The 14,151-nt window shown below is 47.0% G+C and overlaps 1 protein-coding gene across 3 annotated transcripts in view; it reads right to left on the reverse strand.

The window, feature by feature from the left end:
• The window catches only part of SLC12A7 (solute carrier family 12 member 7), a 485,337-nt gene that overhangs the window by 205,182 nt on the left and 266,004 nt on the right, over positions 1 to 14,151 (reverse strand). For all 3 annotated transcript variants that reach the window (XM_029589924.1, XM_029589923.1, XM_029589925.1), the window contains 2 exons: positions 5,801 to 5,905; positions 4,222 to 4,390 (listed from right to left, as the gene is read on the reverse strand). In XM_029589924.1, the coding sequence (XP_029445784.1) occupies positions 4,222 to 4,390; positions 5,801 to 5,905 (274 nt within the window). The remainder of the gene's footprint in view (positions 1 to 4,221; positions 4,391 to 5,800; positions 5,906 to 14,151) is intronic.

The following is a 14,151-nucleotide window of genomic DNA, read 5'->3' on the forward strand; positions in this document are numbered from 1 at the left end:
TACTGCTCTCCTCCATTCATGGCGAACCGTTACCAGGCGAAGTTACTTTCTCCACAGTCCCCATCCAACTCTGCACTGGATCGCTGCACACGGAGATCATTTCCTTTCTGGTACTGGACAAGGCTATACACCCTGTGGTCCTTGGACTGCCGTGGTTGAAATTACACACTCCGCAATTTGATTGGAGCACTCTACATTTGTCCCAATGGGGCAACTCCTGCCATAAAAAGTGCTTGGAGGTCATGTCCCTGATACCTTGCCTAGCTACTACGACGTCCCTTCCGGGTTTCCCGCTGCAGTAATCGTCCTTCGCGGATGTGTTTTCAAAGAAAGTTGCAGACACCCTACCTCCTCACCGCTCATTTGATTGTGCTATAAACTTACTGCCTAACACTGAGCCTCCCCGAGGAAGGGTCTACCCACTTTCACTAACAGAGACAAAGGCCATGTCTGAATATATACATGAAAATTTGGCAAAAGGCTTCATTCGGCTTTCCAAATCTCCCACTGGAGCAGGATTCTTTTTTGTGGGGAAAAAGGATGACTCCCTCCCCGGCCGTGTATAGATTACTGTGGCTTAAATGAGATTACCCAGAAGGACCGTTACCCCTTGCCATTAATCTCTGAACTTTTTGACAGGCTCCAGGGGGCCAAGATATTTACCAAACTGGACCTCAGGGGAGCTTACAATTTGTTCAGGGCAATGAATGGAAAACTGCATTTAACTCCTGCGATGGCCATTTTGAATACCTGGTAATGCCGTTTGGCGTCTGCAACGCTCCAGCGGTGGTCAGAATATGATGAATGAGATCTTCAGAGACATGCTCTACAGTTGCGTCGTGGTCTACCTGGATGATATCCTGGTCTTTTCACAACACCTCCAGAGCCATCATCAGGACGTCGCCAACGTCCTGCTACACCTAAGGGACAACCAGTTATATGCCAAGCTGGAGAAATGCTCTTTCGACCAGGAGTCAGTCCCTTGTCTAGGCTATGTGGACTCGAGCCAGGGTTTTCAGATGGACCCATAGAAGACCAAAAGTATTTGTGACTGGCCTCAACCTCCGAAGATTTCTTGGGTTTACGAACTACTACAGGTTGTTCAACCATCATTATTCAACACTGACCACCCCACTCACAGCCGTGACTCATAAGGGAGCCAACCCCTCTCTGTGGTTATCCAAGGCTGTGACTGCCTTCCAGGAGCTCAAGGAGGTGTTCCTACGAGAACCATGCTTGCATCATCACGACCCCCGATGACCCTTCATCGTCGAAGTAGACGCTTCAGATGTCGGTGTTGGTGCGGTACTCAGCCAGCATTCACCCAATCACACCTTGCACCCGTGCTCCTTCTTCTCCCGACGCTTCTCCCCGGCTGAGCGTAATTATGGAATCTGGGACAAGGAATTACTGGCGATTAAACTGGCCTTCGAGGAGTGGTGTCCTTGGCTCGAGTGAGCGCAGCACCAGATCATGGTATATACTGACCACAAGAACCTTGAGTACCTGCACCATGCTCAACACCTTCATCATAGGCAAACCCGATGGTCTCTCTTTTTTACTTGGTTCAATTTCCTACTACGATACCGGCCAGCGAATAAACGCTCGAGCCGTTGCGCTCTCTCGTTCTTTCACCATTGAAAACGTTCCGGATACTCCACGGCACATCATTGATCCAACTAAAGTTTTCCTCTCCACCACACTCACAGTGCCATTTGGGAAGACGGTGGTTCCCCGACCACTTCGAAGGAAAATCCTCCGCTGGGCGCACCCTGGATAAGCTAGAACTCTTTCCACTCTCCAGAGATTCTATTGGTGGCCAACCATGAAGAAAGACTCTCAAGCATATGTGGAATCATGTCCTACTTGTGCTCGTCAGAAACCGCCGGCGGGCCATCCTTGGGGTCTCCTACAACCTCTCCTTGCACCTAGTGAGCCATGGACACACATAGCCACAGATTTCATTGTGGACCTACCTCCTTCCAGTGGCAACAACACTATTTGGGTTACCGTGGACCGATTTTCAAAGATGGCTCACTTTGTGGTGTTACCTGGTCTTCCTTCAGCCCCGGAATTAGCAAAATTATTCATTTGTCACATCTTTCGCCTCCACGGACTCCCGAGACATATACTCTCTGATCGAGGTGTTCAATTTATGGCCAGGTTTTGGAGGTCACTTTGTAAAAAATTCGATATTGCATTGGACCTCACATCGGCCTATCACCCGCAGGCCAATGGTCAGACAGAGAGGACGAACCAAACCCTGAAACAGTTTCTTCGGGCTTATGTGAACTCTCAGCAGAATGACTGGTCTGACTAACTACCCTGGGCTGAGTTCGCCTTAAACTCCCACCAGTCTGCATCTACCGGGTCGTTACCCTTTCAAGTAGTATACGGACACCAGCCTCTGCCTCCTCTTCCACTACCTCTGGCTGTGCCTTCTCTGGCGGTGTTAACCCTGGAGATAAGGAGTAGCTCAGCAATTGCTTTAATCGCTTGAAATTGCCTTCAGCCCACTTCGCTCCCAGATACATCGGGCTTTTTCCTGTACTTCGCCAGCTGGGTCCGGTCACTTACAGTCTTTGCCTACCCACATCGCTCAAGATTCATAACGCCTTCCACATCTCACCATTAAAGCCTCTCATCTTGTCCGAGTTCTCCAAGAAACCACCTGAGCCCCAACCTCTGGCATCAGAGGAGGACATTAAGTATCAGGTTCAGGACATCCTGGACGTGAGGAAGAGTGGGAAGCGATGGGAATATTTGATCTCGTGGAAAGGATTCGGTCTGGAAGAGAACAGCTGGGACCCTGCAGTCAATACCTTTGACAAAGAACTGATCAAGCAGTTTCTTGCTTCTCACCCAAGAAAACCCAAACCCCCGGGGAGGGGCCCTAAGAAGGGGGGTACTGTTACGCCCGGTCGCAGACGGCTGCGACCACTGTTGCTCAGTTCTTGCCTCACTGCACTGACTTAGTTTTTTGGGTACTTGCCAGGTTCTTGTGGCCTGGATTGGCCACTGTTGGAAGCAGGATGCTGGGCTTGATGGACCCTTGGTCTGACCCAGTATGGCATTTTCTTATGTTCCGTTGGGTAGACTTGTGGCCTCCGCCAGCTATCGCCAGCCTGCCCGCCCCTGTTCCCGGGCCTCCCTGGATGGCGTGGACGCTGCCGACTGCCATCTGCGTTCCTTAGGGAAGCATGCGCGCGCCCCTCTGCATTCCTTAGGTGCCCGCACATGCTTTCGGGCCAGTCTTAAGCACGTCATGGTGGGAACCTAGGGGGTGTCCCTCTCTGGATGACATCATTTATCGTGGACTCTTAAGCCGGCTGGCCCTGTCTGCCTACGACTTGGCAAGGAGTTCCCTCATTGCTGAATCCGCTTTGCTCTCTACGGTCTTCCCGTTCCAGCTCCTGCTTCCTCGGCGTGAGATGTCTCGGGTAACAGCTCCTCGGGGGACCTTTCCTCATCTCTGGCTATCCGCTCCTCGGAGAGCCTTGCACCTAAGACCACTGCCTGCCCCATTCCCTGGGGCTTCCTTTGGAACCATCGCTACTTCTACGGTGAGTACTCCGCTTGCGGACCATTACCATATCATTTCTACTGAGGAAAACTCTCACCCCGCTCTGCGGACCACTGCTGTATCATCTCTACTTAGGAATCCTCATCGGTGTACCCCGCTCTCCGGACCATTGCCATATCATTTCTACAGAAGAATCCTCTTTGGGTATAGCCCACTTCACAGACCCCATGACCCCTGTGTCTGTTACTTTGCTGTTACACTCCCCCCTCCACGGGCAGTGTTGCTCTACTTCTCTGCTCTCTCTCCAGTACCTGCTGTTCTACCCACCCAGCAGCTGAGACCTCGCCTCCTGATGGTGAGGCTCACGGGGCTCCTCCCCATGGGCGGTACCATCTCTCACCTCGGCCCAGGGCCGAGGTGAGAGATGGTACCGCCCATGGGGAGGGATGGTACCGCCCATGGGGAGGGATGGTACCGCCCACATACCCACAAAACCTAACAGTTTACATGCAAGGATTCCCATGCATGATCAGTAAAGTCTTTACCAAGGTCTGTGTCAGTGCCGCCAGATGATATCACTCATGCGTTACAGCTAATTCATGCCCGATTGTCAGAGAAAAAATTTACAAGAATTAAAAAAAAAAAAAAAAGAATCCAACTACAGCGTATTATGGTTGATGGCATTACATTTTACATACCTCTTCTCCTTTTTGAGCTTCTGCATGCTTATCCAAATATGTTCCCTCAAGTACAGATCCCACAATTGTCAGCCCTTTTCCAGCCTTCAACTGTGAAGTTAAAGACAGTAATCTAGGATGTTTTACATATTGTTCAGAATCCAAGTTAAGCAAAACCAAAATCTGTGGTCTGTAGATGAAAAAGCAATATAAATAAAGAAATGAAAAACTGCAACAGTAAAACAGTAATAATGTTGACGCAGGTGAAAGAGCTTACATAGAAAAAGAAACATGTACATTAACTTCTGAGTCATTTACTATCTCATATCAACAAATAAATAAATATCTGTCAAGTTTTTTACTTTCCCATTAAAGGGCTAAGCACATTTCTAAGTAGTCAAATATCCATATCACAAACACCATCACCACCTTATTGCCCTTTTGCCTTTGAAGGTGTTTTCTATTGAGCAGGGAAAGTAAAGCACAATAGAAGAGCAATGCCAGGACACTTGCACTACTGCTGTCTGTGAAGTATGTTTCTATGGATAAATGGAGGGTTCTAGTTTTCAGTGCTGTAAATCTAGCATTTTTCATAAGCAATTTATTAGAAGAACAAAAAGTAAAGTGAAGAAACAAAAACCTAAACGAACAGTTACCACCCAACACACGCTCAATCCCTAGCCCGTTAAATAAGTCAAGCCACCATTGTATATAGTAAACCAATGCTCATTAAATTATCTGCTGTTTTATTGTTCTTATTACTACTTCCAAACTTTGTAAAATCCCAATGCCTCATATCTGTATGCTACTGTATTGATCACAAATTGTAATCTTCTTTATGTTCATTCAGTGCACATGTTATACGTCATGGGGTGGATTTTAAGAGCCCTGCTCGCCAGTGCGCCTATGTTCAATAGGCCTACCGGCGCGCGCAGACCCCGGGACTCGAGTAAGTCCCGGGGTTTGGCGAGGGGGGTGTGTCGGGGGCGGGCCCGGTCGGCGCGGCGTTTTGGGGGCGGGCCCGGGGGGCGTGGTTACGGCCCAGGGCGGTCCGGGGGCGTGGCCGCGCCCTCCGTACCCGCCCCCAGGTCACGTCCCGGCACGCTAGCGGCCCGCTGGCGCGTGGGGATTTACGTCTCCCTCCGGGAGGCGTAAATCCCCCGACAAAGGTAAGGGGGGGGTTTAGAAGTGCCGGGCGGGCGGGTTAGGTAGGGGAAGGTGAGGGGAGGGCAAAAGAAAGTTCCCTCCGTGGCCGCTCCGATTTCGGAGCGGCCTCGGAGGGAACGGGGGTAGGCTGCGCGGCTCGGCGCGCGCCGGCTATACAGAATCAATAGCCTTGCGCGCGCCGATCCAGGATTTTAGCGGCTACGCGCGTATCTACTAAAATCCCGCGTACTTTTGCTGGCGCCTAATGCGCCAGCAAAAGTACGCCTATTCGCGCGGTCTGAAAATCTACCCCCATATGTACTGTTGTTTCACTTGTAAACTGTTGTGAATGCCAGTTCCAAACAACAATGTGTATATAAAAACACATAAATAAACAAATAAATAAATAATGTATGCTTTCTTTCTAAAACAGTGAGATAGTTCAGACTCTTACCTCCAATTTTTAGTGTGAAGAGCACCATGCTCAACTCTAAGTAAAGCATAACGAGCTGCATTCAAGGATAAGCCCCTTATTCCATCACCCCACTCTTTTTCAGCTCTTAGAAGAATGAAGAAAAATTCCATAAATAGCATTCATTTACATAAAACAGAATATTTATCAATATGAAATGTTCACAAGTAGTGTAAAATGTTAGTGGTACAAGACATTTGAAATAAAACTGCACACTATAAATATACACACACATTCGTACTCGCACATAAAACTAATATGGTCCATTCAGTGTGTCTGGCAGCAATCTGTCTACTTTGAGTAGATGCATATACACATTCCGACATGGAACCACACATCCACTCCTCCTTTCCCCATTGTGTCTCATACAACCTTTCAAAGTACTACTACTGCCTTATAAGTAGCGACATTCATTTTCAGTTTTTATTTTACTTTTCCTGGGGATTACACTGTGATAAAAAAAAAATCAGTGGAAACTGACTGTTATAACAAAGTGATTTATTTTTATCACATCGAATTTCCAGGCAAAATAAAATAAAAACTGAAAACAAAGGTCCCTACTTATAGAATAGGGCTACTCGATACAGATTACCCTAATACAGTGGTTCTCAACCCTGTCCTGGGGACCCCCCCAGCCAGTCGGGTTTTCAGGCTATCCACAATGAATATGCATGAGAGAAAATTTGCATACACTGCCTCCATAACATGCATATTTTCTCTCATGCATATCCATTGTGGATAGCCTGAAAACCCGACTGGCTGGGGGGGTCCCCAGGATAGGGTTGAGAACCACTGCCCTAATACCTTTTTCAAGATTTGATGGAATCATACCACTGCTGATTTGGGCTGTAACTGCCACTCTGTGAATGTTATCCTATACCAGGGGTGAACAAAACTGGGAAGGTGGGGGCTTGACCAATCATGAAGGGGGGCACACTGGCTTCCCAATCAGAAAAGAAAAAATGGCTATGGTATTGTTGAATCTTAGTGTCATGGAGGCACCGCAAGCTCATGAAAGAGGGGGCTGCCAGAATGTAGTATCATCACTGCAATCATGCAACAGCTTTCAGATGGCCAAGGAGAGAAGTTGCTTCTCTGTGGCGGGTCCAGGTAGATTCCTGCTTATTCTATGGCAGAACTGAACATGGGAATAGCTACTGTGGTGTTCCATGGCACAGGGAGACTTACCATCCTCAGGCCTCAGCCTGGGAGGAGTTCCTACTGCTTCTGGGTCCCTACCCAAGAAGAGAGATCACAGCTGTTCCCTGCCAGGAGGAAAAGAAGTGGGGAGGTTGGGGAAGGGAATGGGCAAAGAAACCAGAGAGAATGAAGAAGTGGCAAGGAAAGAAGGAAGAGAGAATAACAGCAAAAAGTATAAAAAAGGTAAATAAGCAAATCAAAACATGAAAAAAGATCAGCAAACTAAGAAAAATACAAAAATAGATGGAAAATAAGAAAAAATAGTGAAAACTGTTTAAAAAAAAAAAAAAGTTTTTCTCATCTCCTAAAAATATTTGGCTGGCACCTAAGCATTTTTTAAAAATTTTCCAGCTCTTACTATTGTGGTGTGTGGCCTGAAGTGTGTATCTCCATGTTTGTAGTCTGTGTGTGTGATGTGGTATATTTGCCTGTGTTTCTCTCTGTCTGAGTGTGTGGTGTCTATGCCTTATTCTCTGTGTGTTGTGTCTGTCTTCTGACCGGGGATTGTGTGTCTGTGTTTTTCTGTCTAGGTGTGGTATATTTGCATCACTATATTTGTTTGGGTGTTGGGTTTCTGTCTTTTTGTGGGGTGTCTGGGTATGGGGTGTAACTATGTCTGTCTCTCTCTGTTTGGGTATGTTTCACTCTGTCAGTCTGGGTGTGGAGTGTCTGGGTTTATCTGTGTATGAGATATATGTTTCTCACTGTCTGTGTGGGTGCGGGGTGTCTGCCTAAGCATAATCCTTGTAGCAACTTGCAGGAAAAAAAAAATGGGGGGCTTTGAGCCATTGGCTGGCAGTGCGGCTATCTGGTGAACAGCCTTTATGGATGGGTGTGTGTGTATTTTTATTTATTTATTTATTTGTTAACTTTTATTTACCGACATTCGTGAAGCACATCATGCCGGTTTACAATGAACTCATGCGGGAAATACAATAAAACAATATAACATTAATAACAATAATACAATGAACCAAAGGAGCAATAAAATAGGGAGGATAAGGGAAGGAGAGGTGGGGGAGGATAGGCAGGGTAGGCGGGACAAGGGGAGGAAGGGAGGGATGGGGGGGTAGGAGGGGTGTGGGAGGGAGGGGATGAGGAGGGGAAGGGGAAAAAAGGCAGACAGATAGATGAAGTAAAAAACAAATTAAAATAAAATAGAATAGAATAGAGGAACTATGTACAGTTGCAAGTATGTACAGGTACCATTAACTTAAGTAGTACTAAGGAAGTGTTGAAAAACCGGCCGCATTAACTGGGCGACGGTATTCACTAGGATATAGTTTATTTAAGGGGTATACTGGAGGTGTACTGGGGGTAAGAGGAAATACTGGGGGAAATGGTGGCGGCCAGGTGGTAAAGGGATCGATGGGTGGCTAAGGGGGGGGGGGGGGGAGGGGGGGTGGATGGCTGAGCAGTGAGGAGCTGAGAGGTGGGGGAGCAGGGGGTGGAAGGTCGAGCAGGGAGGAGCAGAGGCGGGGAGACGTTAGGTTTGGTTTGTGTCGGGGTAGGCCTGTCGGAAAAGCCATGTCTTGACTCCTTTCTTGAAATTGTGGAGGGATGTCTCTTGGCGTAGGAGGGTGGGGAGGGAGTTCCAGAGGATGGGGCCAGCGACGGAGAAAGCTCTCCCTCTGGTATGAGTTGAATGTGCTGATTTGAGGGATGGGGTGTGGAGAGTGCCTGTATGGGTTGTTCTTGTGGGGCGGTCAGAAGAGCGGTAACGAGGCATTTCATCGAGCCAGGTGTGATTGTGTTTATGTAGGGAGTTGTGAAGGATGGTGAGAGTTTTGTATTGTGATCGGAAGGCGATGGGCAGCCAATGTAGGTCCTTTAGGATGGGGGTGATGTGGTCCCTTTTACGCGTGCTGGTTATGATTCTAGCCATGGAATTTTGTAGAATCTGAAGGGGTTTGATGGTGGTGGCAGGGAGTCCTAGTAGCAGGGAGTTACAGTAATCTAGTTTCGTGAGCATAGTGGTCTGAATGACTGTGCGGAAATCGTGAGTGTGGAGGAGGGGTTTGAGTTTTTTTAGGATGTTTAGTTTATAGAATCCCCCCTTTAGGAGAGCTTTGATGTGGGTTTTAAAGCTTAGGTGTTGATCTATGAAGACGCCTAGGTCTCTTACAAACTGGGGCTGAGAGAGGGCTGTGGTAGTATTCTGAGGAGTGTTCTGTCGCGTGGGGAGAGTGAAACGTTCAGGCTGATTAGAGATGACGAGTAATTCTGTTTTTGAAGTATTTAGAGCTAGGTGGAGCTCGGATAGCAAGGCGCTTATGGTGGCGAGGCAAGATTCCCAGCGTTGCAAAGGTTCGCTTATGGATTTTTGAAACGGGATGAGAATCTGCACGTCATCTGCATATAGGAAGAATTTCAGGCCTAGGTCGGAGAGGAGGTGGCATGGGGTAAGAGATAAATATTAAAGAGGGTGGAGGATAGGGATGAGCCTTGGGGCACACCTTGCGTGATAGGTATGTGTGAGGATTCGTACTTGTCGATTTTTACTAGGTATTCTCTGTGTGTGAGGTAGGAGGAGAGCCATGAGAGGGCTGTGCCGGCGATACCTATTTCTGCTAGGCGGGTCATTAGTATTTGATGGTTGACTGTATCATAGGCAGCTGAGATGTGTAGTAGGGCGAGTAAGTATGAGTTTCCATGGTTCATACCTTTAAGTATGGTATCTGTCATGGCCAGTAGTAAGGTTTCAGTGCTTCGGGCTTTACGGAAACCGAACTGTAAAGGGTGGAGGACATTGTGGTCTTCTAAAAAGTCAGTCAGTTGTTTGTTAATTACCCTCTCTAGGACTTTGGATAAGAAAGGAAGATTGGAAATCGGACGGTAATTGGCAGGGTTTCTTTAGGAGGGGCTTGACTATGGCCAGTTTGAGTGGGTCTGGGAAGCTGCCTGTGGTAATAGAGCAGTTGATAAGATCCTTAATAGGTTTGGTGATGGCGGGGGTAATAGAGAGGAGGGTTTTTGAGGGAATGGTGTCTGAGGAGTGTGTGGCAGGTTTCATCTTTTTTAGGATAGCTTCTACTTCCATGTTGGTAGTGAGGTCAAATGCTCTAAGGGTGATCTTTTTGTCATTGGGAAGGGGGGCGAGGGGGGGTGGTGTTGGCAGGGAAGCGAAGTAGAATGTTGTCGATTTTGTTCTTGAAGTAGAGAGCTAGTTCTTCGCATCTTTTGTTGGAGTTTGTTTCGTGGAGGGTAGGTGTATTAGAGTTGGTGAGTTCTGAGACATATGTGAATAAGGCGTTTGCATTAAATTGGTAGTCATGGATTTTTGCTGCGTGGAAATCACGTTTGGCTTGGGTAATCGCATGACGGTATGTGTGCAAGGTGTTGTTGTAAGTAGCTTTAAGTGTTGCGGATGGTTGTTTGCGCCAGGCGCGTTCTTTAGCTCTTAGGTCTTGTTTAATTGTTTTTTAAGTTGGTGGAGAACCATGGTTTTCTTTTCTCAAGTTGTGCTAGGGGTATTTCTTTGTGGATGATGGGGCATAGTTCGTTGGCTATGGTCGTTGTAAGATTGTTCCAGGAGTAAAGTGCAGTGTCTGGGTTGGTGAGATCTAAGTTATTAGTTATTTTGTTGAAAGCTAGGGTGAGCTTTTCCGTACTACAGTGTTTACGGAAGGAGATGGTTTTACGGTGTTTTTGTGTGGTAGGTGTGGGGAATTTGGTTTCAAGGCTTGCATTAATGAGGAAATGGTCGGACCGGGGTGACTACAGGGGGGGTGGCAATAGTTATTTTAGAATTCACAAAGATTAGGTCGAGCGTGTGGCCCGCTTTGTGTGTGGGTTCGGTGATGATTTGATTGAAACCCAGGGCCTTGAGGGTGTCCAGTAGAATTTTGCAGGCAGGGGAGGCAGGGTGGGTATCTACATGGAGGTTGAAGTCTCCTAGTATAATGGTATAATATATAAAAATATATGAGGATGTAAATTAAGGACAAGGATAATCTGAACAGAGCAAAACAACAGTGATGTGATTGCATTGTGCTTTCTAGAAGGAGTGAGCAAACATTTGAGCTGTGGCCCCCACTTCTAGTCATGCAAATGGTTGGGGCTTCTCCAAGATGGGTTACTATATATATATTTCCTTTCTAGAAGGAGTGAGCAATCGCATCACTGTTGTTTTGCTCTGTTCAGATTATCCTTGTCCTTAATTTACATCCTCTTGCCATTAGGGATCCTCTGAGTTTATCCTACGATTTTTAAAATTCTATTATAATTTTTGTCTGCACTACCTCCTCTGGGAGGGAATTCCAGGAATCCAATACTCTCCATGGAAAAATATTTTCTGATGTTGTTCTTGAGTCTACCTCCTTAAAGCTTCATATCGTGAACTTTAGTTCTAGACTTTCCTTTCAAATGAAACAGATTTGTGTCTTGTGCATTATTAATTCCTCTTGGGATTTAAATGTACTTATTTGCAGGTACTTGTAACTTGGATTGGCCACTAACAGAAAAAGGATACTGGGTTTGATTGTCTCTTGGGCTGACCCAATATGGCATACATTATGTTATGTTTTTATGTCTCTATCAATCCTGCTTCTCCTTTCCTGTAGGATATACATGTTTACATCCTCAAGTCTCATTTCACATGACTTTTGATGCAGTCTCATTTCACATGACTTCTGATGCAGATCCTATACCATTTTGCTTGACATTCTCTATACAATATTCAACCAACTGGCATCTAGCAATAAGACCTTTTTTTTTTTTTAACTGCTGCCAAGGTTTAAACAGATTGCTAATCAACATTAAGAAGCATAATAGCTATTCTTTGCTCTGGTCTTTTCACTCTACACCATCCCTTCTCCCCAGTTTCTTGCTACCTCAAGAGTCAGCTCTCCACAGAGGCAAGTGGGAATGTATATCTGAGTAACTATGCTTTCTCCATTGACAAACAAGATGAATCAGACCCAAATGGGGAATCCCCAGCTGAAAGTTGCTTGTTTATGTCAAGAACTTTGGATCTGCAGGGTAACCTAGAGCATAGATAACATGGGAAGAAGAGCTATCAATTATAAAAACACTGTAGCATTGATTGTCCAAATCTATTGTCTATTTGAGATGTGTCTAAACAGAGTGCGATGTAAAGGTATGAATGAATGACCATGCGGCAACTCCACACATTTATTCAAAAGAAAATGAGCAAAGATATGCTATCAGTGTTACTATGCTCTAATGTAGTATGCTTTCACAGTATCATTAAGTTGCAAATCAGATGGGTCAGAAAAAGTGGGATATGTAGTCCACTAGCCAATTTGATAGAGTTCTCTGTGCTACTGCATGTTCTAATTTATTAGGATTAAAAGATATAAAAATTTAACTGGCAATAAGCCAAAGCCTTTTTACAGTCCATATGCAGATCCTGTTCACCTTTATGAGTAGATAGCCTTGGGAAAAAATTAAACCTTGGCAAAAAACTTGGGGTGAACTGCCCTATTGAAAAAATCTGTTTAGATACAAAGAATAAGAAATTAATGCTTGGTGCTCTATTACTTGTTGCGCAGTAGGTGGACCTTTGGGCCATGGTGGGGTTGATGCTGCCCGTAGGGAAGGCCCTATGGGTCCCCACAGTCGGCAGACGGAGTGAGCTGACTGACAGAGGCCGGCTGGAGCTTCGCCAATACCAGCCTTCGTTCCCCGCGGGTTGAGCCTTTGGGTACCGGGGCCGGCTGGAGTTAGGTGGGCCTCCGTCCATGGTCTTTGATTAGATGATGATGAGGTCAGCCCAGGGACAGCTACAGCAGAACTGAAGAGTCAGTACTGGATGAGGCGGAGTCCCGGAGATCCAGGCACCAATAGGAACAAGAGTCAGACAGGGAGTGCCCGAGCAAGAAAAGGCCGAAACCTGAAAGGCCAAGTCCAGGACTAAGACTGTAGAGGCATCTTAGAAAAGGCTGAAGTCAGGGCATGCGGCAATCAAGGAGCAGTGGTAAGGCAAGGCAGAAGTCAGATCCAGGAGATGAACAATAGCGTGGTCAGATGAAGCAAAGGTCAGGACTAGGAGATGATCAGTAGCGTGGTCAGGCAAAGCAGAGGTCTGGACTAGGAGATGATCAGTAGCGTGGTCAGGCAAAGCAGAGGTCTGGACTAGGAGACGATCAGTAGCATGGTCAGGCAAAGCAAAGGTGAGGACTAGGAGATGATCAGTAGCGTAGTCAGGCAAAGCAGTGGTCGGGTCTAGAAGAAGATCAATCTGTAGGAATAGCTGGGTAGAACAAAGCATAGGAACGGAGAAGACGAAGGGAACAGGAACCAGGAACACGAGGAAATCACCAAGGAGGTAACGAAGTACACGTCCAGGGTGGAGACCTGTTGCAAAGGTGACTAACAGGAGCTGAGCCCGGCCTTATATACCAGAGCTCAGTGACATCATCATCCGGGGCCGCGGGCTAGGTTCCCGCCGCGGTCCCTTCATAAGGAGTAGAGATGTGCACGCATGCACCTAGGGAGGGGTGCGGTGCGGGACGGTGGCGTCTCTCGGCGGACCACGTGGAGATGTCTGCTGCAGAGCCTAGGTCTCATCCTATGCCTGGGCCTAGGTCCGACGCAGGTCTGGGTCCTAATGCCAGGGCCTCAGCCTAGATCCAGGCCTGATGCCAAAAGCTGGGTCCTCATGCCTCAACCAGGGCCCAGGTTCAATGAGGGGCGATGCCTGAACCTTGGCCTAGGCCAGGGTCAGGACCCCAGCATCGACGGCCCGGACCCAGATCCAATGCCTAGGCTTTGGCTCAGGGTCAGGCCTAGGCCTCAGAGCTCCTCTTCAGCGTCATTTTTCTTCGGTTCTTCTTTGCCAACTGACGCAGTCCACTGGGGTAGCTCTGGAGTTAATTAACCTGATGCGCCCTCCCCAGTAGAGGGCGACATTTTGATGTACAGAGGCAAATTCAACTGCCTAGGCCAAGATGCCAGAATCACACTCTGGTATAGGTCGGGATCCTTGCTTAGGGTTTCGGTATACTTCCTAGGCGAAGTCTAAGCCCGAACGGCAAGTTATTTTTGTTTTTTTTTTTAAGTAGGGGTCATTCCATATCAAGTGGACTGAGGTCCACGCTCAACCTCCTCCAAATAAAATAAAATTTTGCACAGATATTCTCTAGGGTTTCAAACAAAACCATATTCAATTT

This window comes from Rhinatrema bivittatum, chromosome 2 (assembly GCF_901001135.1).
Source record: "Rhinatrema bivittatum chromosome 2, aRhiBiv1.1, whole genome shotgun sequence".
NCBI lineage: Eukaryota > Metazoa > Chordata > Amphibia > Gymnophiona > Rhinatrematidae > Rhinatrema > Rhinatrema bivittatum.